This window comes from Lepidochelys kempii, chromosome 1, assembly GCF_965140285.1.
Source record: "Lepidochelys kempii isolate rLepKem1 chromosome 1, rLepKem1.hap1, whole genome shotgun sequence".
NCBI lineage: Eukaryota > Metazoa > Chordata > Testudines > Cheloniidae > Lepidochelys > Lepidochelys kempii.
Window position 1 is genome coordinate 186638077 of NC_136380.1, and position 27984 is coordinate 186666060.

General features: G+C 48.4%; 1 protein-coding gene across 1 annotated transcript; it reads right to left on the reverse strand.

Moving 5' to 3' along the window:
• LOC140905428 (immunoglobulin superfamily member 2) lies at window positions 1–27722 on the reverse strand. Its single transcript, XM_073328765.2, has 10 exons — window positions 27677–27722; window positions 25252–25632; window positions 23577–23990; window positions 20704–21090; window positions 17607–17987; window positions 15493–15909; window positions 4495–4908; window positions 3500–3892; window positions 2686–3093; window positions 1–812 (listed from the first exon to the last, which is right to left on the reverse strand). The coding sequence occupies exons 1-10, from the start codon at window positions 27720–27722 to the stop codon at window positions 544–546; spliced, it is 3510 nt and encodes a 1169-aa protein (XP_073184866.2). The 3' UTR covers window positions 1–543.
• Window positions 27723–27984: the final 262 nt, after the last annotated feature.

A 27984-nucleotide genomic window follows, 5' to 3' on the forward strand; every position in this document is an offset into this window, starting at 1 on the left:
AACGTAAGATGAAAGTTGGTCTGGTGGCTAAGGCACTGGACTAGGACTTGGGAGATGTGAGTTCAGGTCGCAGCTCTACTACAGCCCTCCTGTTGGACCTTGGTCAAGTCCCTTAGGCTGAGATTTTCAAAGTCGAATCTCGAATTTAGATGCCTTATTCCCATTAAAGTTAACAGGAATTAGATGTCCAAGTCCCTTTGAAATCTCAGCCTTGATCTCTCAGTGTCAAGGCTCCATCTGTAAAATAGGCATCGTACCTTCCTTTTTCACAGGGATTTTGTAAGGATAAATTGATTAATATTATGAAGGCCACAGAAACTACCATTATGGGAGGAGATCCACATAGGCACCTATGCAAGTAGAGAGGCAAGAAAGCTCCAGTCCCAATTACCTTAGCCATCCAATCTGTCTCCTATCACTTTCTTACTTTGCCACATTAAGGTGACTGAAGGAAAATTTCCATACATACATTTTCAAGGTTCAGAGCATATGATGCTGAACAGCAGCACACAGTCCCTTTCCCCCTGCATGCCACCTGAGCATTCAGTCCATTTTTTCCTCCTTCAGATTATTCATCTCTTCCTCCAGATTACTATGGTCAGAATAAGTGGGCTCAACATCTCCAGCCCCTTTCAAATCCACCCACAGCTCTTTTCCTTTCCTTTGATAGATCGATTCCTTGTGGGTCTGCCTGTTCTTGACATACAAGTAGAGGAGAGCAGCTATCAGGCCAAGGAACAGAATCAGGGGGTAGATAAGGATGAAGTGGAGCAGTGAAGGAGACGAACAGACCCTGGAAGAAATTGTTGACTCTGCAAAAAACAGAAAACAATTGAACACAGCAGCTAATTATACTTACTCCTCCTGCTGTTCAATATTCACAGCACTAATGGGGGATTATAGCTAACAGCCCAGTGGTTATGGCACTCACCTGGGTTGCACAAGACATGGGAGAACTACATTCATGTCCATGTTTTTCCTTATTCAGAGCAGGGGCTTGAATGTAGGTCTCCCACATCCCAGCTCAACCAATTGTGTGAGTCTCTCTTTCCCTCCTACACCCTTCACAATAAACTTTCAGGTTTGAGAAATCAGCAGTTTCCAACGATCTGCATAACACAGGCCACAGAAAGTCATCTCTGGCCTGCTTTAGCACCGATGGTCAGAATGGTCCCTTTGGTGTATTCCTGGTATCTTTGTTTGTTTCCTTTAGTTTTCCCCTTTATGCCATAAAACACCCAGGCATGCTGCTATAGGGTTGTTCATGAGTTTGGGGCTGTATATGTTGTTTTTTTGATCTAGGATTGTTCAGGAAGTGACTAGCCTGGAAGCCAATGTGGTCTAGAGAGTTAGGCAGGACCTAGGAGTCAAGCAACCTGATGTCTAGTCTTGGTGCTGACACTGACTTTCTGTGTTTCACTGGGAAAGTCACTTCATCACTCTGAGGCTCAATTCTCCCATCTGTAAAATGGGAGGAATTTACCCTACTCCATAAAAGTAAAAGTACTATATAAGAATTCTTCAGGCCAGGGAGTGTTAGCAGAGGGTCTAGAATTTAAGATATCATTCCTCTAGATCATAAATCCTGTGGGATGCATCCTCACCAGGACACACACATTTTTCGAGTGAATGGCACTTCCAAGTTTGTGTGCTTCGCTGTGAAAAATATCCAGTCTCCTGGAATTTTACGGAAATCAAAACACTGAGGATGCAAAACTACTTGGCAAAAATATATATCCAAATTCCATGGGAAATTTTCAGCAATTACTATTTCACTCAGCAACAACAAGGAGGGTTAATAAATAATCCACACAAAGGAACAGCTAGTGAAAGAAACATCCCAGTACAACAGAAAGCTAGCATCCAGTTACGAGGATGACTGAGATCCTAACCGCAGATGGGTGATGACAAATCTTCAGCACCTCCCTAAACACACTAAATAAGTTTGAAATCTTTGGTTCTGTTTATTCAGTTTCATTGCTGCAGAATCCCTCTGCATTTCCGAATTTTGTCCAGGCCTTCAACACACCCCAGTTTACCCCCCAAAGGAAGGTTGTTTCCAGTGGGGCCAACTATGAGAACAGACAGGACTGGAAGCATCACCATGAAAGCCTATTCCCAGAGGATTTCCAGGGGCTTTCTGCAATCTCTAGAGATTCGGATGACCACCCAAGAGTTTATCCAAGCTGAATGAAAGCCCTGATTTTTCTAAGTTTTTCCAAAAAAAAAAAAAAAAAAAAATGAGCCTAATGAGAACACAGGTTCAAGCTCCAAGATTCAGGTTAGGACTGTGAGGGCTTGATTTCACAAGGCATTGAGTGCTCGGTCCCAATCCAGCAAAGCACTTAAGCACAAGAATAGTTCTTTGGAAGTCAGTGGGGTTGTTCACATGCTTAAAGCTCAGCATGTGCTTAAGTGTTTTGCTGGATCGGAGTCAGTGCTCAGCACCTTGCAGGCCAAACCTGGAAACCCCCTCCCCTCCAGAGTTTGAGGTACCCAGCTCCTGGGTCTGGCCCACTAGAGAGCTAAGGGACAGCTGTGGGACTGAGTTCGGATCCCCCCTTAGTAAATTCCAAAACATTCCGTTCCGGGGTTTGGTTTGGGCCCCATCTTCACTCCTTCCCCTGCAGGGCTGGAGGCAAGGGAGAGGCTTTGGAAGGACTTAGAAAGTTGCTCATTGGTTACCTGCTGGAAGAATCAGCACAGTGATGTTCCCTGAGTGCCTTACACTCCTCTGATACCAGCCGCGCCCAGGGCCGAACACCCACAGCTCCCCATGGCACTGATAGTCCCCGCTGTCAGACACCTCAGGCCTCAGCAGCGTCAATCTGTACTGCAGCTCCCCAGGCCTCTCAAACCGCAGCCGGTTCCTGACAGTGCTGGTGGTGGCAGGGCCGTACTGAAACATAGAGCTGTGGTTCACACTAAATAACTCTTCTCTGCCTCCCCCGGTCATTCTCCACCAGGTGACGGAGAAGGCGGTGCCGCCGATGCCGGGCGATCCCAAGATGAAGTTGCAGTCTAGGTGGAGGTCCCCCTGGTTCTCTTGCAGCACAGCTGCTGAGCTTGCAACCTGCACCTGCAGGTCATCAGCTATCCCACAAGGAGAGAGAAGAGAGGCTTCAGGGAACTGGGTGGTTGTTGAACAAAAGCATCATGAGGTATATTTTCTGCTGGCAGGCACTCCTCCCTTCTTTTCTATTCCCTACATACCAACCAGCAGCACTCCATGCACTTCTGGCCCTCCCTCCCCAACATAGCTCTGCCTCCCTTCCCTGCAGCAGGCTATTCCTGCAACTGACCCCAGCACAGCTGAACCCTAACTTGCAGTCATCTCTGCTATTCCAGCTGTGCTCCCCTTTCCAGACCCTGCAGTGCCCCTCGACCCTGGCTGCATGGGAACATTGCAGAGAGGCAGCAGATGTTTGCTGGAGATGGGCAACGTCATATGCAGGGGAACTGGGAATGAGCCGGGGGGCGGTGGGGGGGAGAGCGTTACCTGGAGGCAGCGCAGTGAGCCTCGTGTACCCCGACACTTCCGACGCCCGTTGAACCCAACTGCCACTGCTGTCCTGCTGCCACTCCTGCACCTGGCAGCAGTACAGCCCTGCGTCGCCCGGCTCCACGCTCCGCAGTACCAGGCTGAAGTCACCGAAGGATGGGCGGCGAAGGTGCAGCCTCCCCGCCATCTTCTCCTCAGCATACTCCACCATGCCGTTGGCGTGGACTTTCACCAGGGTTTTCATCCCGGAGTGCTCCAAACCATGGAGCCAGATGGCAGAGAAGAGAGAGGCTGGTTGGGAAGGGCCCTGCAGGAGGCAGCTCATGGTCACGTCCTTGTTCTCAGTGGCTGTGATGCTGTGGTTTGTTTTTTCAACATGGAGTTTGTTCTCTGGTGTGGGAGGCAAGTGGAAGAGGCCTTCATTTAGGGACTGTGTTCCACAGCACAAAGAGACACACACAGGCTTGTTCGAGGCTGATCTGAGTCTCCATACAGTATGTGTGTGTGGGGGGTGGGGGGGGGGTTTGAGGGGCAAGGGGTCAGTGTGGATGGCCTGTTAAAGGGCCCCTGTTTAAGAACTGGAATCGCATTCTTTTCAGGGTTGATGGGAAGTCATGTAACTGGCTCCTGTGTGAGGCGCTCGGGGCTCCTTCTACTGCAAGTCCTAACTCCCACCCTTACGGCTCTAGCCCCTGCCTCCACAGCCCCACCGGCTCACTTGGGCAGGTGACCTCCGCACCACAGTGTTCAGAGGCTTCCTAATCGCTCACTCAGGGCTCCGGGCTGCAGGACGCGCCAGGCCAGGGAGAGGACAAGACGGGGGTTGGAAGAAGCAATCCCTGAGGGACCATTCCAGCCTGCATAATTGATCAAGGAAGGCCTTCCACCAGAGCTGTGTCTAGCATGAGCTCAGTACAGCTGGAGATCCAGCCTTTGCTTCTTACGGACATCCATGCTGTGATAAAGGATCCCTTCTAGGACAGCATAGTTACCGGAAACCTTGAACTCCAGCATGGTCTTTCCTGATTCCTTCTTTCCAAGTTTGTACCAGCCACGGTCTGGTGACCACAGCCACTCCTCTACCAGGCAGTAATACCTGCCACGGTCACCATGATTCACAGACAGAATATGCAGCCAGAACAGGTTGCTGGAGACCCTCTCACTGTGGAATTTCGATTTCTGTATAGCAGAGCTGAACTCTGCCCCGTAGTCCAGGATATTGCTATAGTTGGCCCTCACGATTTGCAGTGGGGCAGCATCAGCTGGAGAAGGCGGTAAGAAGTACCAGGTAATGGCTAACTGAGAATCCCTCTGGGTCAGTGATGTGACTCTGCATTCGATTTCTGTGTCTGCGCCACCAGAGATCTCCAGGGATCTATCTTCTGTGTTTACTCTTAGCTTGCTCTCTAAATCAACAGGAAAAAAAAAAAGAAGAATTTACTATGGCAGCTACCAGTACTAGAACACCAGCAGGAAAGGGATCGATTTCTTGAAATGATGGCTTACGAAGCCTTAGGAGAAGAGAAACTGGAGGGAACAAGTCTGAAATTACACATAAAAGGCTCTGTTCAGGTGTTAGAAACCCCGCATTCTGAAGGATGCCCGGCCCCAATTTCAATCTCCTTTCTTTTAGGAGTCCTTGCAATGTTTCGGTAATTAAAAAAAAAAAATCTTTGGACACGTTTTTCCTTTGCAGAACCCCCATGAGCAATCCTACAATAACAAGATGTGTGTCCAACTCAGCCTTCACAAGCAACCCTACAAGAATAAGCCTGCGCACACACGTTCAAGCACTCAGGAGCAATCCTACAGCAAACCAATCTGCACAGACCTACCCATCCGACCACCAGGGCTAAAGGAATGCACCAGTGAGAATCACAGAAGTCAGAGATAGAAGAACTCCATGGTCACTGTCAAAGGACTTGCCTGACTTGCAGCACCTCCTGCTGGCCAAGTGTGGCTCCGCAGCACCCTGCCTCTGTTCTTTCAGACCAGATCAGTCAGTTATCCAGACCACAGGAGTTCAAACATATACCACCTTTGTGGGGGCTAGTTTATTAACTCATTCTACAGAGGGTAACTTCTTTAGTTGCTGAAGTTCACAGCCACTCTGGGCCCATGAGTCCTGGGGCCAGTTTTCTTCCCTGCTCAGGAGGCTCTCACCCTCTTCCCAGAGCTGGCTTATACTTCAGACTCTCTCTCTCCTTAAGACAGGAGCTAGAGTTATAATTTAGGCCAGCTGTAGAGCCACAGCCAGCTTCCCCTCCAGCTGGCCCTTCCCCCAGTCAGTCCCCTTCACCCGCAGGCTAGGAGAGTTCAGCAGGCAAAACCTTCTGCCCCTGGTAGAAACCAAACATATACAATCCTCTTCCCAGAGCGCGTCCCAATTCACTGGGAAAGCACAGAGCCCTGCCTCGCCCACTCTGTAAGGCTCCTGGTCCTAGGCCCTTAAAAAAATGACAGCCTGGGTTTTCCCCAAGCCTTAACTATTTTCCCGGGACCATTTTCCTTCTCCCAACAGCTAGCTCTGTAGAGTGGATGAAGACCTAGGGAAGGCAAAGTCCCAGAACATAAGGGTCACACCACTGAAGAGGTGTTGACTGACCACTACAGGCCCTACTACCCTTAAGGGGACGGTCACCCTGTTACAGTCACCCAGCCAACTCCCTGCCCAGGCAGGATTGTTCCTTTCCAGGCATATTTCCCATACTTTAATAACGCCAATACAGTTTAGTTTTAAATTTTCTCAAGCGACGGGGCTTCCAGTCCTTCCCTTGGGAGACTGTTCTGCTATCTCACTGTCTGAAAATTTCCCCAGCCAGTTAAACCCATTACTTCTAGTCAGACCCCTGTGTACCATCCCAAACAATTCACCTGCCTTCTTGAGGTTTACTCCCTTCACACAGCAGTAGGTGGGCCCTCCAGGCGGCATTACTGGCATGGGATTGATGCACGAGCTGATAATGGAGGGGGACAAACCGGGAATGAAGATCCCACTGGTGCCAGTCCTCTTCGGTGAAGCAATGGGGCAGGGAGGAAGAGATGAATTAACACAAAAGTGCAGCTTTGGAAACTGAACAATGAGGGCCTTTCATCTCAGACAAACTAAAGAGTCTGCGTGGGTTTCACTAACACTTCCTGCCTCATCTGTCTGCCTTGGTTAATAACTAGAAATGTGGTAATGTGTTTCTGAATGTCCCTAGTCATTATACCTGGTAATTGTTCAATTAAGTGCTGAATGTCTCTAGTGCCAACAAAAGAAACATCCTAATCCGTCTTCAATTCTGCAACCATCTCCCACTGGAATGATACTGAGGTGTATCCTGCTAATGCAGTCTCTGTTTATGGGGCTTAGTTCCGATTGCATCACCTGTTGCTAAATCGATTGGGAAAGCAATAAAAAGCATGTGAACATGCAGGTCTCTCACGTAATCCTCCCATCCCCCATGCATACATACCCCACATCCTGCTTTCTAAAGGCCCGTTTATTTTAGATGGCAAGACTAGCCACAAAGCAGGGAGATCACATCTTTGGGGACTTTTCTCCTTCTCTTCTTTCCCTTTTCAGGCTCTCATTCACAGCAGGTGAATGAGGATATAGACAGCAGGTGCTGAGGATATAGAAAAACTATCCCATCCCAGAAGCTGCAGGGCTGGGTGGGTTGGACTGGGGAGTTGTTGCCTTAGAGTTGGGATCTGATCATCATTTTGGGGTGGGATTGAGGAGCTAGCAAGGGAGACTCTTTTGTCCATATAGATGGTTCCTGCATCCTGTCCTAGAGGCCCCCCCTTATGCATTCAACTGGGACACTATTCTCTTTGCTGGCCACCATGGCAAAGAGAACTGAATGGCATTGCCATATACTGAACATACAGAGGACTGCGGAGGACGGAAATTAGCTCTGGGGTCTTTAATCCCAGCTATGATGGTCAGTGGGATCTCAGGAGAAGCAGAAGAAATTGCCTGTGAAGATGTAGATGAGGTGCATGGCATTCAACATCCTGCCACCCTGGGAACAGGACAATTTTACAAACACACATGCACACACACTTCAGTGAGAGTCAGGAACGGTTGCATCAAGGAACTATTAATTCACGAGGTAAGAATTATGGCTCTGATCCTGTGAGGTACTGTGTCCCCTCAGCTCCCACTGATGTTACTGGGAGATGTAGGAGCTTGGCATCTTCCCCTATTCCTCAGGAGCAAGGCTTTTTGCCTCCTCCCTTCCTTCCCCACTGCCCTGAAGGCTCCTCTAACATCCCTCTCTACATCTGGTGTCCCCCACACCCTATCTTCTCCCAGAGGTCCCTCACTATTCAGAGCCCCCCCACATTTCCTCTTTCCTTTGGGGATCCCCTCAGCACCCCTATTCCTTCTCAGAACCTATGGACATTCCTTGTCTCCAGAGGGCCCCTCATGTATGCCAGCACCTCATGTTTCCCCTTCTCCTCTTCCTTCCCTCCGAGAGTTCCTCTGCACATCTCCCAGTGCCCCCCAAGAGCCTCACATTCCCCCCCAGCCCCACTGTGTGCCTCTCCCTTCTAAACCTAGGTGTTACAGCCCCTCAATTCTCCGGCCAAAGAGGAGTGTCTCCCTTCAGAGCTCATCGTTGCCGCTTCTTGACTCAGATAGCCTCCCTAACCCCTCTTGGGGCTTGGGTGGTGCCTCTGCCTCCCTCTCACATCTGCTAGCCAAGTCTCTCTTGCCTTTATCCCTGTGTTCCTTTCCCTATTCAATGCATCTGCATCCTCCCCTCCCCCTCAACTCTATGTCTTACTCTCTATTTCTCTCTCCCTTCCCCACCCCGCATCTCAAATCCCACTGGAGACATTAGCACATGTCGCTCTCAAATTGAAAACGCAATACACGGGGATCAGCCTCATAAATGTTTCAGGCAGGTGGAAAAGGCATGTTCCGCAGCCCGACTCTTTGCAGGCTGCCACGTCAGAGTGAGAACAGCAGCGAGGATTTGGGTCCTACTGTGACAAGAGTCATAAAGGGGTGATGGAAAGAAAAAAGACAGCTGCTTTAAATGGGGTGGCAGGATGCTTTGCTGCTCTGTATTTCCCAGCAGATGACATCTGTGCTTTGAAGCTGGGCTGTGAACGCAGGGACGGTTCTAGGGGCAGGCAAGCAGGGCAGCTTCTCTGGGGGCGCCAACTTCCGGGGGGTGCCGTACCACTAGCCTTCCTCCTTCCCCCTCATTCTTTGCTCTGCTCCGGCTGGCTGACCATTTTAACTCTGACTTTTTTGGCTCGACTGCTGAGGGGGAGGATTGCGGGGAGAGGAAAGAGGCATAGTTGCTAAAAAACATTTTCCACCCTGGCCAGCACAATAGCTAGGGCTGCTCCTGCGTGAATGCACAGAATGGCTAGGAAGCAAAGAGGAGCAAATGCATTTCTGTCTCAAGGGTCACCCACTTTAGTCATCTGTCCTGCTGCCATGCACCCCTCTGACTGTTCCATATCAGATCCCATGGGCTAAGCAGAGCTGAGCATGGGCAGGACTCGGATTTGACTTCATTTGTTTATTTCTCCATCCTTAAAATGGCACCCCTCAGAGCCAGCTCTGGGTATTAGCACAGATCTAATGCAGCATAGATTAACTCTTCATAACCTAAAACGGATTCAACCCCAGAACCTAACTGCTAAATATAACAGAAATGTCATTTGCCCCCAGCCCAGATCCGGAAGTCTTATTCTGTGCCCTGAAGGCCAAACACAGACTCTGCCACCGTCTAACTAAAAGTGGAAGGAAATTCCAGGGTTAAGAGGCATCCACTGAGAATACCTTGCCAGCAGGCTTTTAAATCTAGACTTGAGCACCAGCGGATCTCAGCTCTTATGGCAGAGCAGAGGTAAGGTGTTGCTTCCTCAGGAAGCTAGGACCCAAACCATAGGGCTTTCAAAATTATGCCACAGTCAATGGCATGAGAACACCTGCATATCAGAGGAAGTGGTGTGATGGCTTAATAGAGGGTGCTGTTCAATACTGAGTTAATTGCCTTAATCTCAGAGGAATAGTGAGCCATTTCTTAGATGAGACAAAGGCAAAGGCTGTGATATCACTTGTGGTCATTAAAGATACTAGGCTTCCTTATTAGAATAGGGCTATGAATTCCAGACTCCTAGCCTATTTATACAATCGCATTCTGATTCCATTTATTTCCACCTCCACTTTCAAAGGGTTACACTATTCTTCTTCATTTCTTTTCCTGAAAGGCTGTGACTTTTGTATCCTGCTGGTCAGTGTGTCGTGTCCCCTTCTGTGTCTGATCCACAGAAGATACCATTCTCAGCTCGAGAGACAGGCTCTTTAGCTCAATCTATAACAACTCATGGTTAGCTCTGAAAGTCCCTGGTTCAATCCCCTGTGATGGCCACCATAACTGTGGTCTCATAAGAGTAGGCTCATCATCTGAGATTCAAACTCCTTGTGGGCTTCAGACATTTGGAATAATCTTCCTCTAGATGGCAGCCTTGAGCATGGTAAAGCAGCTGCTTGTGACCCACACCAGAGTGGATGCTATTGCAGCAGTGGCAAATTGATTGTTGTATACAATTTGCAACGCACTCTGAGACCTTTGGAGACAAAGAGCTATAGCAGGGTCAATAATCTGAACTGAAAGAAGGGAAAAGATGTCTCACACTGTAACACAGATTCAGGCTAACCTGCATGGTGGTCTCAATCATAGAACATCAGGGTTGGAAGGGACCTCAGGAGGTCATCTAGTCCAAACCTCTGCTCAGAGCAGATCAATCCCCAACTAAATCATCCCAGCCTGGGCTTTATTAAGCCTAACCTTAAAAAACCTCAAAGGAAGGAGATTTCACCACCTCCCTAGGTAATGCATTCCAGTTCTTCACAACCCTCCTAGTGAAAAAGTTTTTCCTAATATCCAACCTAAACCTCCCCCACTGCAACTTGAGACCATTACTCCTTGTTCTGTCATCTACTACCACTGAGAACAGTCTAGATCCATCCTCTTTGGAACCCCCTTTCAGGTAGTTGAAAGCAGCTATCAAATCCCCCCTCATTTTTCTCTTCTGCAGACTAAACAATCCCAGTTCCCTCAGCCTCTCCTCATAAGGCATGTGTTCCAGTTCCCTAATTATTTTTGTTGCCCTCTGCTGGACGCTTTCCACATCCTTCTTGTGGTGTGGGGCCCAAAACTGGACATAGTATTCCAGATGAGGCCTCACTAATGTCGAATAGAGGGGAACGATCATGTCCCTCGATCTGCTGGCAATGCCCCTACTTATACAGCCCAAAATGCCGTTAGCCTTCTTGGCAACAAGGGCACACTGTTGACTCATATCCAGCTTCTTGTCCACTGTAACCCCTAGGTCCTTTTCTGCAGAACTGCTGCCTAGCCATTCGGTCCCTCGTCTGTAGCAGCGCATGGGATTCTTCCGTCCTAAGTGCAGGACTCTGCACTTGTCCTTGTTGAACCTCATCAGATTTCTTTTGGCCCAATCCTCTAATTTGTCTAGGTCCCTCTGTTTCCTATCCCTACCCTCCAGCGTATCTACCTCTCCTCCCAGTTTAGTGTCATCTGCAAACTTGCTGAGGGTGCAGTCCACGCCATTCTCCAGATCATTAATGAAGATATTAAACAAAACCGGCTCCAGGACCAACCCTTGGGGCACTCCGCTTGATACCAGCTGCCAACTAGACAGGAGCCATTGATCACTACCCGTTGAGCCAGATGATCTAAGCAGCTTTCTATCCACCATTCATCCAGCCCATACTTCTTTAACTTGCTGGCGAGAATACTGTGGGAGACCATACCAAAAGCTTTGCTAAAGTCAAGGAATAACATGTCCACTGCTTTCCCCTCATCCACAGAGCCAGTTATCGCATCATAGAAGGCAATTAGATTCGTCTGGCATGCCTTTCCCTTGGTGAATCCATGCTGACTGTTCCTGATCACTTTCCTCTCCTCTAAGTGCTTCAGGATTGATTCCTTGAGGACCTGCTCCATGATTTTTCCAGGGACTGAGGTGAGGCTGACTGGCCTGTAGTTCCCCGGATCCTCCTCCTTCCCTTTTTTAAAGATGGGCACTACATTAGCCTTTCCAGTCACCCAGGACCTCCCCCGATCACCGTGAGTTTTCAAAGATAATGGCCAATGGCTCTGCAATCACATCCTCCAACTCCTTGAGCACCCTCGGATGCAGCCCATCCGGCCCCATGGGATTCAAGATGAACTCACTGAAAACTGGGACCTTTCCAAAAATGTCAGGATGGGTTGTTAGTCCTAGCTAGTATTACAGCAGCCTGAGAGTGGGAGGGGACCTCACTTTAATGTGTGTGGCTTGGCAGTCTCCTCCCAGGAAATGTTCCAGAGAAACGGATGGGGGTTCAGCAGAGCTCACACAGGGAATTTGCTCACATAGCCTGCTATTAACAAGGGACACTTGATTCCCATGAGAGGAATTTTTGTTGCAACTCCTCTAAAGATCGTCCCCAAGAGGCAGCAGAGTGCTTGCTAAAGCCCCACCCCTTTTGCTTTAAGCTTCTGTCTCTCACCACCACATTGCTAAAGTTCAATTACTATAAAAAACAGACAGGCCACTTCCCTCTATAGAAAGATGTGAACACAAAAACAGAACCAATTTCAATTTAATTAACTAAGCAGAATCTCCCACTGATGGTCTCGTTTTTGAACCCTGTCTGCTGACAATGCACTTTCTGCTCTGACAAGCTGGGGAACAGCTGGAGTATGCAAAAGAACCTACCTGCTCTCGCTCTCTCTCAGACAGACAGACACACACACAGCAGCAACAGCACCACCAGAAGGGCATCTCTCGGGGTTCTGGAAGAATCCATTTGGGCAAGAGCTAGAAAGGAGCTTTATCCTTCTCTCCAGTAGAGTGTTAAGGTGCATTATGGGTAGATTTAAACTTCTTCTGAAGCAATGGGTATGGGCAACCCTAGGGAGGTAGGATGCTGAACTGTCAGGGCCTAAATTAGATATGGACGTAATCTGTTTTATAATCTAGCCTCCTCCTGCAAAGGAAGGATTGTTTCTTAGCCTTCATTTTCTAGGGAATTTTGCCCAGTCTCCGTTTAAAGTGTCCCAAACAATGGGGCTCCCATCTCCCACTTGATAATATTACTTAGCCTAGTAGGTTTCATTGCAAAAGTTTTTTCTGATTTGCAGCCTCCTTTTTCTGTTACTCAGTTTCATTCCGTTATGCCTAGCTTAATTTCCCTTCCCCAAGCCCCTGTACTATCCTCTCTGGTACTTTTGTCCACCAGATAGACTCATAAGCCGATGACTTTCTTACCAAAGCAGTACACAGCTAGCTTTCCAATCAATCCCTCCATCCCCCTGATCATTTTTGTTGTTCTCCGCTCAACTTTAGTATCTTTCCTGTACTGCAGTTTCCAGGAATGAACACAACATCCTGGGAGCATACAGAGCAAGCCTAGCCTCTTCCTGCTCCATGACCAAGATATGTCTGCATAAGTAACCTACAGCCTTCCACTGGTGTTTTTTGTGGCCATTTTAGATTAAAAAATTTAAGTTTGCTTCACTATCACCCCTTGTTCCCCTTCAGTGTTACTGTTTCCCTGGGTCCTCGTGCTCACTGAAAGTCTGTATTCCAGATGCAAACCAGAGAGTCACAATGGCCAAATCCTTGGGGAAAGAAAAGGGGCAGCAATGTTGGATGGTGGGAGCAATGATAGCCTCAGTTTGCCAAGCTGGGAATGAGCAACAGGGGATGGATCATTTGGTGATTACTTGTTCTGGTCATCCCCTCTGGGGCACCTGATATTGGCCACTGTCAGAAGCAGACCCGTCCCTTGGGTATGGCGAATCAGGGCAACTGCCCCAAGCCCTGCACTTTAGGGGAACCCGCGCTTCAGTAAAATCGTGAGGAGGCAGGCGGGGAGGCGAGCGGCAGGCAGACAGGCAGGAGAGGGATGAGGAGGCAGGCAGGCAGATAGCGAGGAGGAGAGCAGCAGTCGGGCGGGAGGGAGAGGAGACTACCAGTGGCCACCGGCAGCCCCCCTACCAGAACCTCCCCCTCCCTCTCAGCACCTACCTCCTGCCACGGATCAGATGTTTTGTGGCATCAGGAGGTGCTGGGGGGAGGGGAGAGGAGCGACGGTGTAGCGCGCTTGGGGGCGGGGGGGCGGAACTGGGTGGGAAAGAGGTGGAGTGGGAAGTAGTAGGGTGAGGGTGGGGCCTGGGCGGAGCACCTCCCCAGCCCCCGTAGATTAGAAACTCGGCGCCTATGTCCTGGGCCCGGCAGCCCCGTAGGAAGCACCCTGGTCGGAAGACAGGATACTGAGCTAAATGGACCTTTGGTCTGACCCAGTATGGCTGTTCTTGTGTTCTAAGAAGTTATGGACCTATAGGGAGTCATGGCAGTCGGGCTGAACAGGAGAGGACATATTAAAATACACTACAGCAAGCCCCTCAGTTATGACCGCAGAAAGCTCAAGATTTCAGTTCATGGGACTGCATTCCCTATTAGCCAAAGGCCAGGTCTACACTAAAAAGTGGGTTGACCCAGCTATGTAGCTTAGGGGTGTGAAAAATCTACACCCCTGAGGGACATAATTAAACTGACCCCACCTCCTGTGTAGACAGTGCAAGGTTGATCAAAGACGTCTTCCATCGACCTAGCTGCTGCCTCTCCGGAAGGTGGATTAACTATAGCCATGGGATAATCCCTCCTGTCCAGTTTAAGTGTAGATACAGCCTTAGGTTAAGTGGAAAAATTAGAAATAGTTCAAGCAAAAAAAGACTGATTTTTCGTGAACAGAACTGGTACTAGGAAATCCCCATGGTAACAGGGACACAGTCCTCGGCTTGGGCTTCAATGGCCTAGTGGATCAGGCCTGGACAGTCACTATGTATTCTCAAGGGGCCAGATAATTAGCTGCTGTAAGTTGATGTAGCTCTATCCATTTTGATGGAGTTACACAGACCAGCTGAGGATCTGCACAAGGAATTAAATTCACTAACAACATTCAATGGTCCCATATGGGGAATTTCAGTCTGTGACTTCCTACAAGATACTGGGAGACTCTCGAGAGATACGACACAGAGTACAGATCCCTATCAAAGTTCTGGTTACTGACAGAAAATCAGATATACAGATGCTGTTTAATCCAGGATGTACCATGACTCAGAGGGATCCTTCCCAGCCACTGGAGTCAGAAGGGTAAAAAGTACAAAACACCCAGATCCACTCAGCTTCTTTTTCACAAGCCATGACACCTCCCAAGTAGGCTATATTGACCTCTAGTGTATATAGGCTGGTAAGAAGAGAAGAACGTGTTGTGGATACATTGGACAAGTGGAGACTGGAAGGCTCAAGGGACTGGTAGTAGGGAATGGAGCTTTTTACATCCAAGTCACTGGTTCCTGTCCAACCCAAAGCAGTAGTGACCATATGGTAGCCATTCGGGGGCCTAGGATAGATATGTAGCCTAGAAGAAACCTCAGTAGGTCATCTAGTCCAGTCTAAGTATTATCTAGTGAAATGAGGTGTTCATGTTTCAGAATCTCCTCCACTGGCCCCATTTTGTGACAGTGTGAGCAGAGAGGCCAAAGACTGAATAGGCCACGGAATGAACTCTCACTTTGCCCCAGAGGTTAGGTTTAAAGCCCACCAGCAAGGCTGTGTGTGTGTGTGTGTCTCTCTCTCTCTCTCTCTCTCTGAGTCGGGGGGGAAGGGTGGGGAGAATCTTCAACAGCCATTCCCCACATTGTACCCATTCTATGGATAACCAGAGGCTTGCACTCACCAGCACTAAGTTCACTTTAACATGCGTAACAGCCACACTGGATGAGGCAGAATTAATACAAGCAGCACCTGCTGCTGTGGCCTTGGTGCATGATCCAGCCCGGAGGGATTCTAGCAGCTTTAGGACCATGGAGACAAAGTAACTGCTAATTACATTTTTGGATTTATGCAAGTCGCACAGCAAGAAGCTGCTCCGGAGGAAAGCATTTGCTGCAGCTCACCTGGTGGATTGACCTTTATCTCCACAACGTTAGACTTCACAGCAGCAGCTGCTGCCATCGCTGGGTGTCGTGCTTGCTGGCAGCTTCTCCTCCAGACCTCCACCTCACACCTGTACCTGCCCGCATCCTGCTCTGTGGCACTGTGGATTAGAAGTTCGGAGGAAGATGCAGATTTTGTGACTCTGGTCTTCCTCTGAAAGTGAGGTTGGGCAGCCCCCCACTCGATGGTGCCACAGGGCATGATTTTGACCAGCTGTTGATAACCATTAGCCTCTGGGATGGTCTTGAATTGCCAAGTTACCGATATTGGCACTTGGGAGACGAGATGGGTGGCAGAGACCTGGCAGAACAGTTCAAAATCCTGAGTAAATTTGACATTTGCTGTTCGGCTTCTCAGTGTGGCTCTCAAATTCAGACCTGTTAACAGGGAAGCACATCATTGGTACTGGGTTTGTAAGATTATAACAGAGATTGTACAGTCATTCTCCCTGCTTTTATCCCTTCACATGCAGCACTATCCTCCCCTGCCGGGAGCTGTTCCCACACTGATTGGGTGATTTGGGATTTAGCTGTTTATTTTACAAGTGAACTTCGGGGTCGTGATACTGGGAAACTAATAGCTCTGTCCTGATCATTATGTAGGAAGCATTGACCCAGCTTCCCTGCCATTCCACAGCTCTGATAACACACCTTGCTCCTTCCTTACCCCTCAATGCTATTTCAATCTGGGCTGCCCCGCGCTGTCAGTGTGCCTCCGTCATGACACAGAGCGCCCAGGCTATTCTGGATCATACAAACATTGCCAATACAATTCGATCCTGATTAAAGTCATCCATCCCCTGCTCTCCCATTCCTGTGCCCCTCAGTTCTCCGAATGCATCTCACTCCTGACGTGCACCTTGCTATTCCACTCCTGATCCCATGCGCAGCTCTGGCATTGTGCCTAAATCCTGAGCTGCAGCATCTCCTGCTATTCCAGGCTCAGGCCTGAGCTACACTTTTATACAGGCATAGTTGTGTGGATCAGGATGTGAAAAACCACATCCCTTAGTGACAGACCTACATGGACAAACCCCCAGAGCAGACACAGCTATGTCAACAGAGGAAGGCTCCTGTCAGCACAACTACCGTAATAGGGAGATGGCATTCCTGAACCGGTAGAAAAACTCTGTCAGCATCCACTGCGTCTACACTAGGGGGCTCTGCCAGCACAGGCTCCTCAATGTAGATAAAGCTTTGGGTCCCCCATGCAGCTCTGCCAACAACATACTTCAATCCTGCCCTGCAGGACAGTCTGGAATTCCATCACAGCTCTGCTAACGGAAGGGTCTGTTTTCGATTAATGCTAGGTGCTTCATTTTGCCAAGCACACTTTCCCCACTGACCATCCGCAGTATTTATTTACATATTTATTTCGTTTTTTAAAATGCAATGGCCCATCCAGTGCTACAGGCACCTAGCCCATACTAGCCCGTAAACTAAAAGTCTAAACTAAACTAGCCCATAAACTAAGAGTCACCACGTGGACAGAAAGAAAGGTGCCTAAATAGATCCACGTCAACCCAAACCCTCCTCAACAGCCAAACGGGAAAAAAGAAAAGGGGCTTGCCTGGAAAAGTTAACCAAACGAGGCTCTGGGGGGGGGGGCAAAGAGTGCTCCAAAATCAAGGACCCCCCACCGAGAACTCTTGTAGTACAACTCAGCCAGCCCTTTTGTTCAGTTTCATTTCCATATACCATTGTGGCAATAGATTAATCCCTTCTCGTTTCAAGAAGCTGACGATCCAAAAGGGTTCCTGCTGAGTAGTAATTGGTATTTACACAGTGCCTGGCATTCAGGGGTCTCAGAGCACGTTACCAGTGTTCATTGATAACCTCTCAAAACAGCTTGCATGGCGGGCAGGCAGGTTGTATCCCCCCATTTTACAGGTGGGGAAACCAAAGCACACAACTGTTAAGCGATTTCTCTGCAGTCACATAATATGTCAACGGCAAAGCTTGGAGCAGAACCCAGGTCTCTTCCTTCGCAGGCCCGTATTTTAACCAGTAGACCACCCTACCTATGATAGAAGGTCATCCAACTTTAACGTAAGGAAGGGATTCTATCAACTTACTGAGAGGGCTAATGGCTACTGATGTTTCCTGTGCCTGTTTCCAGCTCCTGTCCTTGGACCACTCTGTCACTTCACATTTGTAAGACCCTCCATCATCGGTGGCTGAAGTGTTGTAGATTGCCAGAGTGAACGTGGTAGAGTTCATCTTCTCTAGTCGGAGGTCCCTATTAGCGCTGCGTTCCTGGTAGGAGGGGCCTGGCCTCAGCATGCCATCCTGTTCCATCCCAACTATGTGCTCCGGTTGATCTCCGTTCTTTCGCAGGTGCCACCAATTCACCAAGAGTGGGCTTGTTGCTCCACTCACCTCACAGTGAAGGATCAAGGTGTCTCCTTCCACTATCTGACTTTCACCGCCGAGCACAGACACATGCATGTGGCTTTCTGTGAACAACAGCAGCAGCAATTATCTTTCCAAGCTAGTCAGGAGTATTCTCGTGACAAGGTAAATCTCAATGTAAAGGGTAGGGGGAGTTGTCCTGAAATTTGGAGCCATCTTTTCAGTACCCTGAAGTACATTTCTTTCTGCCAGTGGCATTCCTGGAGTGGTAGCATTAGGGAATGTGTCAGTGAATACACTCAGTTGGCAGAGTCTTGCCTATTGCATTGAGACAGGCAAATTCTGGGCTCCAGTGCGGACACATCGCGTCAGCTCTTCACCACTGAGCCAGATGCATTTAACTTTCATTTTAAAAGGGTTTTTTTTTAAAAAGACACAAGAAGAGTTGTGACAAATATATTAAAGAAAACAAATTATTCTCTTCAGGTTCTTGTGCTATGCCCATCACCCTGGCATTTGAGCACCTGTGGGTATTAAATAGAACGTATGAGCTGTCACGGCTAAAAGAGGCCTGCAGTAAAACACCTACTCCACACGTTTCAGAGTAACAGCCGTGTTAGTCTGTATTCGCAAAAAGAAAAGGAGTACTTGTGGCAATTGTGGCACCTTAGAGACTAAACAATTTATTTGAGCATGAGCTTTCGTGAGCTACAGCTCACTTCATCGGATGCATACTGTGGAAACTACAGAAGACATTATATACACAGAGACCATGAAACAATACCTCCTCCCACCCCACTCTCCTGCTGGTAATAGCTTATCTAAAGTGATCACTCTCCTTACAATGTGTATGATAATCAAGCTGGGCCAACTGTTGCAACAGTTTCCACAGTATGCATCCGATGAAGAGAGCTGTAGCACACGAAAGCTTATGCTCAAATAAATTGGTTAGTCTCTAAGGTGCCACAAGTCCTCCTGTTCTTTCTACTCCACACGCCAGCTTTTACCTACATGTCACAATGCATGTAGCACCCTCTGAGGCGAGAGCAATTGCCTCTGTTTAAAGAGCATGGGTGAACTGGAACAGAAAGTGAGGTGTCCTCTGGAGAAGGAGCTGAGATAATAGGGAAGGACAAGTCGGGCCAAGCCATGATGAGGGAAAAGTAGTCAATACTTGCAGACACACCAAAGGATGAAAAGGAGTAAAGGGTGCATCCCAAGCACAACTGGATGGTCAAAGCAAAATCAGTCAGTCAGATACCTCTTTTCACCTAGCACAGTTGCAAAATTCACACAAAAAGAAAAGGAGGACTTGTGGCACCTTAGAGACTAACAAATTTATTTGAGCATAAGCTTTCGTGAGCTACAGCTCACTTCATCGGATGCGTGCATCCGATGAAGTGAGCTGTAGCTCACGAAAGCTTATGCTTTGTTAGTCTCTAAGGTGCCAAAAGTCCTCCTTTTCTTTTTGCGAATACAGACTAACACGGCTGCTACTCTGAAACCAAAAATTCACACAGCATCATTGTATGAACAAAACCAAGTAATACAGAAACAGTAAGAACTCTTCTAGCTTGGATATTTTTCTAGAGTGGACTCCTGACTTATATGTGCATGACCTTCATTATTATTTGTGTTCCAGTAGTATTAGAAGCCTCAATTAAGACAGGGGCTTCATTGTGCTCCTGTGTGTACGTACACACACGTACACACACATACACACACGCACACAAACAGCGTAAGAGACAGCCCCTTCTCCAAAGAGCTTCCAATCTAAACAGGCAAATGCAGGGTGAAAGAGAGTAGTATTATTGTCCCCATTTTACAGATAGAAAACTGAGGGACAGAGAGATTAAGTGACTTGCTTAAAGTCACTGCAGCAGAGCAGGGAATTGAATCCAGATCTCCTGAGCCCCAGTCCAATGTTGTAACCACCCCTGACAGTTTATTCACAGGAACACCATGGTGATGGTTGTCTCCTTTGCAATGTTGGGTAGAACAGCATGCCATGGTAGGAGAAGTCATTGGGAGTGTCAGTAAAGCTCATTTAGCCATCCAGGCCTTAAAAAAAATACTGCAGTATTCTACTATAATAGCCCCAACACGGCAGTATTAATACTGGAAGCTGTCCGACTTTGGACCATTACCATGTAGGCTATTGTAGCCAATGCTTAAAGCGGTTTGCGAAAAGTATGTGTATGGGGTGGGGGGAATGGGGTGGCTCAATCTGGGAGCAGGACCTTTGGTAAGACAGTGCTTAAAGTACATCTCTCAACAGCCCAGCTTGACCTGAACTTTCTTTGGAGGGGCGGAATCTGCCCTCTCCCCCCACATCTCCCCACATTTTAAGCACTAATTGTACCATGCATAAGCATAGGCAATAAAAAAGGCAGTAAGTAGAGAGCCCTGATGAAACTGGGACTGATCCTACCAAATGTAGGATCTCAGTCACCCTGTGTGCACAGGCAGCTGCCTCAGAAGAGGTGGTGGAAACTGCAAGAGGGACTGTAGGTGAGAGGGAAAAGACTCTTATGCCTACTGGAGAGAGGAAGCAGGTCATCTGGACACTCTGTGGAGGTGACCCGGTGAATTGGTGCAGACAGTGAATTAGAGCGCACACTTCCCTTGCTACAGTAGAAATGTTACGTGTGCCAGTGTGAATACCTTGGTTTCTATCACTGTACCGAGCACTATAGCCCACCTACCCCTTTTGGGGGACGGCTTACTTGTGCCAAGGCAGGAGGCCAAATAGCAGTGGAACCCAGACCAGGGACCTTTTTCAGATTTCACTTAGAAGAAAGGGCATTTAGTTTCACTGACCTATTGGCATCACATTGACATCAATGTCTGACGATGTCTTGAACTGGGTGGTGGAAAAGCCTGTGGAAGCCTTCTCCATCTCTGAAACCTTACAGCTGTATGTGCCTTTGTCTTTTAACTCCACCTGGTATACTTTGAGGATATACAGTTCATTGCTTTTCTTCACCACTTGGAGATGTCCCAAGGCAGCTCTCTCTTCATACTCCTCCTTCAAGGCCAGTACCCCATGTGGGTCAATCCTAGCTACTTCTACTCCTTTGAAGAGCCAAACCACTTGGAACCATCGGTTTTGGCTATTCTGGGCTTTCACAGAGCAATTTACCTGCAAGGGCTCCCCTTCTGCAAGGGAACTTTCAACAGCAGCAATATTAGCTTGGAAATCTCTGTCTGTAGAAAAACAAAAGCAAGGCAAGTGTATGTCAAGAGGCCCTGTTCAATCATCCCTTCCTATTACTAGCTTCATTGGAGTCAGAAGGGACCTCTATCAAATGGGTCCTTTAGTCCATTTCCTTTGGATAAGATTCTCCCTTCTTGGAGGGCAAAGTATTTTTAGGTCTAGTACAACGTAGACCAACTTCCATCCTTGCTGAGGCATCTCCCAGGAATTCTTAGATTTGAACCAAAGCCCCAAAAGGTGATTCAGGACAAGATTTTAATAGAAACTGGTCACTGCTGAGTGAGCAGGGAATAAGATCCCCTACCAAACTCCCATGCATGGAACTAATGAAATCAATGAGAATTCTGCGCAAAAATCAAACGCAGAACATATCTCTGTCTGTATACTGGTCGCATTTTTACATGACCATTGCGTTGACTCCTTAGATTAATACTACACAGACAACACCTAGCTCCAGGGGAAATACCATACATTATCATCCAAAGGTAAAAATACAGTAACTCCTGAGATTTACAGCTGCTTTAAGTATTTATTGCAAATAAGTTATCCTACAGTTTTAAATGTTTGGTTCATAAACAATTCAAGAAGAAACATCCTGATTCCTGCACATATGCTTGGTATTCCCAAATATTGGCTGAATAGTTTATAGGCATAATGAGATCTAGAGGCCTCCACGTTCACACAATGGTGTAAACTGTTCAGGTACCTGGGTGATGAGTATAATACACTAATCTAAGTAGAATAGAATTCTCAGCCTATAGGGAGTTTCAAAACTCTTTACTTTGACTAATCCCTATTCATGAATCATAGCATGTGATTGGTAATTGAAGTTACGTGGTATTGTTTCTGCTTTCTGATTGGATGACGAAACTTTAAACAGGAGAATAATGAAAAGCAAATATTCTTGTCTGCTATGAATGTTCATATGAACTGCAGCTGTTCTCCAAACAATGGTGCACACAAAAACCTCTCCTATGAATGGGAACGAGGGGTACAAACGTTGTCAAACCTGCCAGCCATTCCAAATTAAAATCTATGGTCATGAAGAGAGAATTTTTGCAGTGTTTGACGGGTGCACAGCATGGAATCTTGCCCACAGCTTAATGAACTGTTTGAACCATTTAGCTCAGTGGGTTTCAACTTGTGGTCCAGAGACCTCTGGGGTCCTCAGACTGTTTCTCAGGGGTCCGCAAAAAGTTGTTACCATATAACAGTGGTTTTCAACCTGTGGTCCGTGGACCCCTGGTAATGGGTCCACACTTCCATTAGAAATTTTTTAGGTGTCTGCAAATGAAAAAAGGTTGAAAAACACTGATTTAGCTATTTGTTTCTTTGGTTTCCTGTTCTGAATCAGGGTCTTTACTAGATGCCAGCTTCCTTTACCCCACACTCTAAAACCCGATCTTTCCTCTCCACCCAGGCCACTAACTTTGGCCCAAACCATGGTCATTTCTCACCTCAGCGATCAACATCCTCCTTTCCTCTGGCCCCCTTACATCTCAAATCAGCCACCCTTTCCCAAAATATTTCTGTGATAGCCTTCCTTGTGCACCGTTCCCACCACATCACTTTCTAGTCAGACCTCTTCACTGCATCCCCCGGCTCGCTCCAGCTCCTTGTCCTCGCCAGGGCCAGTATCCTCCATTAAGCTCCTTTCTCTCTCACTGCTTTAACTTCCCTACCCCACCCCAGGCCTAACCTTCTGCCTTTGCTCCCTTCCCACCTTCCTCCATGCTACCTCTGTGCTTGCTATAATCCCCTTTGTCTTGGTCACCAATGCCTCAATGCTGTACCCACTGCAGTCAATGGGAGTATTGCCTACATTTGTATCTGGGAAGGTGTTCGTGTTGCCAACTCTCACAATTTTATGAAAAGTCTCACACTATTGGGTGTTTTTAGTGGAGTCAGGTGATTATATGAGAATCTCAGTTTTCAATTAAAAAAAACAGTGTTTCTAGCCCTCATGGTTGCAGAGAAAAGCTTGAAAACTTGAACCCTAAAGGCTCAGATGCCCAAAGAAAAATAAGAACCCAAAGTTTGTTTTAAAATGTCATGATTTTTAAGATGATCTTAAAATTTGTCAGGGATTAACTAATGATGGGAGAGTTGGGCCAGGCAATATTGAGTCATCCCTCCCTTAAGCACTTCTGATCATCACACACAGGATTTGTGTACATCTGGAGCCATTCTGTCTCCTGTCTAGAGCCCCTGTCAGTCAAATGTTACAGGACCTAGACCTTCAGAAATCTCATTCACATTAATGCTGTTGTGTAAAATGACATTTTGTGCAGTGGCTTAATGACTGGGTGGATGAAGAGGCTTTAGAGACACACAACAATCCTGACTCTCATTTACATAAAAGGCATCTTTGTAGAAAGGGTAAGCACGAGTTAGGATCCCTCTGCAGTCCCTAAGATGGAAGCGGAGGTATTTTATAACGACAGTGCGTCTCACCAATGGGCTGTATGCATCTTACCATGGCTTCTGATGGTCAGCGATGTCTTTTCCGTTTTTTTCCGAGCTATGTCTTTCCAAGTCCCATCAGGATCCTGTATCCACTCAACCGCCTCACAGTACACTTGGCCCTGGTCAGAGGGCTGCACTCTGCCAATAGATAGCTTGTATGTGGTGTCCCCAACCTTGTCCAGCCGGACATCTGACAAAAACCTCTGCGTGTAGGAGGAGCCCGGAGTCAAGATGAAATCCTTGGACAAGGAAAGGACCACCATGGCCTGACCATCTCCTGATCCCTGGAGATGGTACCAGGCAACAGAAAGGTGGGTGTGTTGAGCTGTGGATTTTGACACCTCACAGGTGAGCTCTAGTGGATCTCCTTCCACTTGGATGAGGGCCTGCGGTGTCATGGTGGCGGAGAGGGTGTCAGGGATCACTAAACACAACAAAAACACAGCCATGCTGGTCACAAGTGGAACAACTCTCTGTCTAGACATAGATACCCTGCTTATCAGCCATGCCCTCCTCCTGGTGCAGGGATTTCCACTCTGTGGCATTAGCAGCTTTCACTGCTGATTGCCACCGATACATAAAGGGGCTCAGCACCTGGGTGGGCAGAGCATGTCTCCTTTGCTGCAACGCTCTCTTGCGCCCTCTTCAGTCAACGTGAGCCAGTGTTAACTGACTCCAAAGAGAATCAGGTGTAGGCCAAAGAGTATGGGCTGGTACACCCCAAGGATAAAGGGAAAACGTGTGTGGAGGAGGGGGAGGTACCCCAGAGGCCCCACCAAAGTTACCACAGAGCATCTCCCTCTAGGGAATGCTGCACTGTCATTTACATAGGAGAGTTCAGAATAAGGCGTTTTCTTTTGCCTCTCCCACCCAGTCATGCTTCCCCCTCCTAGCTCTCTCCCCGCTTCCCAAAGATGTCTCTTAGGATGGTCACCCTTTCCGGAACATCTATGGGCATCCCACGTATGTCAGAGTGACCCTGTGTCCTATCGGCATGGCCTAAAGGATGCTGAGGGTCAGTTTTGAGGGCCTTTGTATTCATGGAGATGTTCTGATGTGATCTGCTAGAGCTCTGTCATGACTAGGGGTTCAAGAAATGAGGTGTGGAGAACACGGCTCCCCTTCCTCAACTAATAGCAGAGCGGCAGCTCCCCTTCCTTTCTCCTTTTCTGGCTGGGGGGGGGGAGCTCAGCTCCTCCTCCCTACTGGAAGTGAGGATTCACCAGGAAAGGAACATGAAGTGGGAGCCGCTGGAGGGGTTTGTGACTGGCTGAGGGGTCCCCCGGGTGGAGCAGCAGCAAAAGCCCCAGATGGGGAAGAAAGAAAGGCCTAGCTAAGAGACCCTATTCACCTCCTCTCCCAATACCACACCATCTGCCCCTTCCCTTCAAGGAAGAAGACACCTGTCCCTCCATCTACTCTGAGGAGGTGGGGAGAACAGCCATCTGATGTCTCTGTGCTTTTTAGACCCTGCACTTCACTGGCCTCTCCCTTTACTAAATGGGATGCTGACATACAGGGTTTCACTGCCAACTTGGGACCGCCACAGCTGGACAGCGTCAACAGCAAAAGAAAAGCAAAACCTGAACCGTCCTATCTCGCCACCCTCACCCAGTGCCTCAGAGCAGCCGATAGAAGGTGGCCGAATGGCAAGTGTGAGGCTAGCAACCTTCTCTAGTTCTTACCTGAGAGGTTCATCTTGGCGCTGTAACTCCCGAAGTACCTCTCGTCGGTGGTGGGTGTGTGGCACTCATACTCGCCGGCATCCCGATCCTGGAGCTCCGTGATGTGCAGCAGGGCAGAGTCCCCCTGTACCCTCTCTACATAGATCTCTCCACTCCGCACACGCTGGGTGTAGATGGCGTAAGGGAAGGAGGGATCCATGGTGCTGATAATCTGCACTTCCCGCTCTGGGGCAGAGGGCAGGTAAATGGACCACTGGAAATTCTGCTCTGAGGGCCCCTGGTAGCCACTGACCTTGCACCAGATGGTGATGTGATAACCTCTAGCCCGGTAAAGACGTCCTTTCTGAACCAGCACTACTCTCTGGCCAACGCAGAGGCCTGCTTATGAATAATGAAACAGCAGTAGTGTTATGCGGCAATGCAAGTTCTTCTAGAGGCACATCCCAAAAGAGGGGATTTGGGATTTAAAAATACCTGGAATCTGAGTTGTAGAAGTGGGGTGCTTGCAGTCACAGGCTTAAGTCACTTGTGCATTTACCACAATTGCGAGAGTATCAAGTATCAAGTATCAGCGCAACTGTCATTTACAAGTGCGGATACCCAGGTGGCACATACAGCTCCAGTGACTGCATGTTCAAACCGAGAGCCTCACATTTTAAGGAATGGCGTCCTTTTAATGATTATTCTGCCCACCTTGGTGCTGCTTAGATCTCTGTTTGGAGGGGAGAGCAGAGTGACATGGGGTTGAGATGGATGCCCCACAGTTCTAATGAGACCAAGTGGGGCCAGTTCAGAGGAGAGCACCAAAGAAGATAACAGGTTTCAGTAGGGTCTTATGAAGAGGTTAAGAGAACTGGGCGTGATTAGCCTGTGAATAACACAGCTGGGGTGAGTGGATATCCGAATTTCCTATCAGTATCATAAGGGATGTTAGAAAGAGGGCAGAAAAAACTGATCTCACTAGCCAGCATGCACATCTGATGGGCTGCAAGTGCAGTGGGGGATAAGGCTGGTTTGCCATTAGAAAAACAGCTATAGGAACATGTCAGGTGATGAGCCGTGCCAAAGGAGGCCTCATCAGAGCAGACAGATAAGGACATCCCAGCAGAGGTGAATAGTCTGCAAGGGCGGTTCACCCCTCAGCTGTATGGCCCATCCTCCTTCTGTCTGCATGGGGCCTGAATGGAGTGGGAATGGGAAGCAACAGGGTCATCTACTCAGCTGGTAGTTTTTCTCCCCTCATTACAAGTGGAGTTCACAGAGCAAGTGGTTTTAATCTACATTTTATTTGAGAGTCCCAAAAAGGGCTTGTCTACACAGAGACATTGACCAGAATGACCATTAAGTAGATTACACTAACCCAGAGAAAGATGTTTGTATTCTGGAACACAGTGTCCACCTGGAGAGTTATATCAGTATAACTACAGCCCTTATAGTCACACCCTGCGCTATACTGGAATAGCTTCCCTTGGAGACAAGCCCTTAGTCTCCTGAGTAAAGTACAAACAGCACCATAAGCAAAAGGACCAATAACAGCAGGTGCAGCTCCCAAGGGAGGCTGTGGGCCAAATTAAGTTGGGATGGAATTTATGGTGCAACATGCAGATCCAGTGTAAGCTAGTGATAAATGGGGGTATGCAGTAAGGTGATGTAACGTGTGCCAGTCGGGCATTCAGCAGTTGTACAAAATGGAGTGAAACAGGCAGGAGTTTTTGCCATTTATTTTGGAGAGATCGTCATCATATTAATCAAGGGCCAACCAGGAACAAGGCCCCATTGAGCTAGGCACTGTACAGAGAGAGTAGTAGGGGGTCTTGCCCTGGAGTGCTTCCAGTCCAAATAGCCAAGCCAGGGCAGGGGAAGGGCTGTCATACACAAGCAGCGTGAATGATGGGATGGCAGCAAATATCATGTTAGCGCCACAAGTTTTTGGTTTGGCTTTTTCAGTTGGGAGGGGACCAGGTAAATGGACAGAAAAGGGAAGGGAGCGGGAACATTGAAGGGGGAGATCAGGAGTAGCTCAGCCAGGGGAGCATAGCAAGAGGAAGCAACTAAAAGGAGAGTGACAGAAAGCAGCCCCACCTGTCCAGGCTAACGTACCTCCACAGTGCTCTCAGCACCCCTATGGGCCATGCTAAGCCACTGACATGGGGGCATCTCTGTCCACGACTGAGCCCTAGTGCACCTCATTGCCAGCTCAGTGGCCAGCGCGACAGAGAACCCCAGATACACCCAGAACCCCAGGGGCTGAGTCCCCTCCCTGAGAGGAGCCAAAGGAGTGGGTGGCTTTGATGAAAATCAGAGAAGGGGGATGGATGGCTTGCACGTCTAAGCCCTCCCTTTGGCCTTTGCCTACACTCCCTCCCACCCCCACCCTCTCAAGTGCTGAATGGAGAGGAAAGCCAACAAGCTCCACGACACTCACCGAGGACGAAGAGAAGCAAAGCGGCCGAGCGCTGGACAGACCCCATTACAAACAGGTGCAGACGGGTCCTTCCCCTGCAAGTGGCAGGAAGTTCTCCTCAGACAGCTGCAGCCACCAAGCCCTGCAAGAGCCACCGGATGGAAGGCAGCCGGCTCACGCCGTGGTTTCCCTTTTTTCAAGGGGGGGGGGCAGAAAGAGGCTAGCGAAGTGACTTATTTCAGAGCTGCAAAGGCAGGGTCCCAGTGCACAGACACAAAACCAAGATGTTACGTGTCAGATGCCCCCATTTCCTTGCCGTGCTTTGTGAT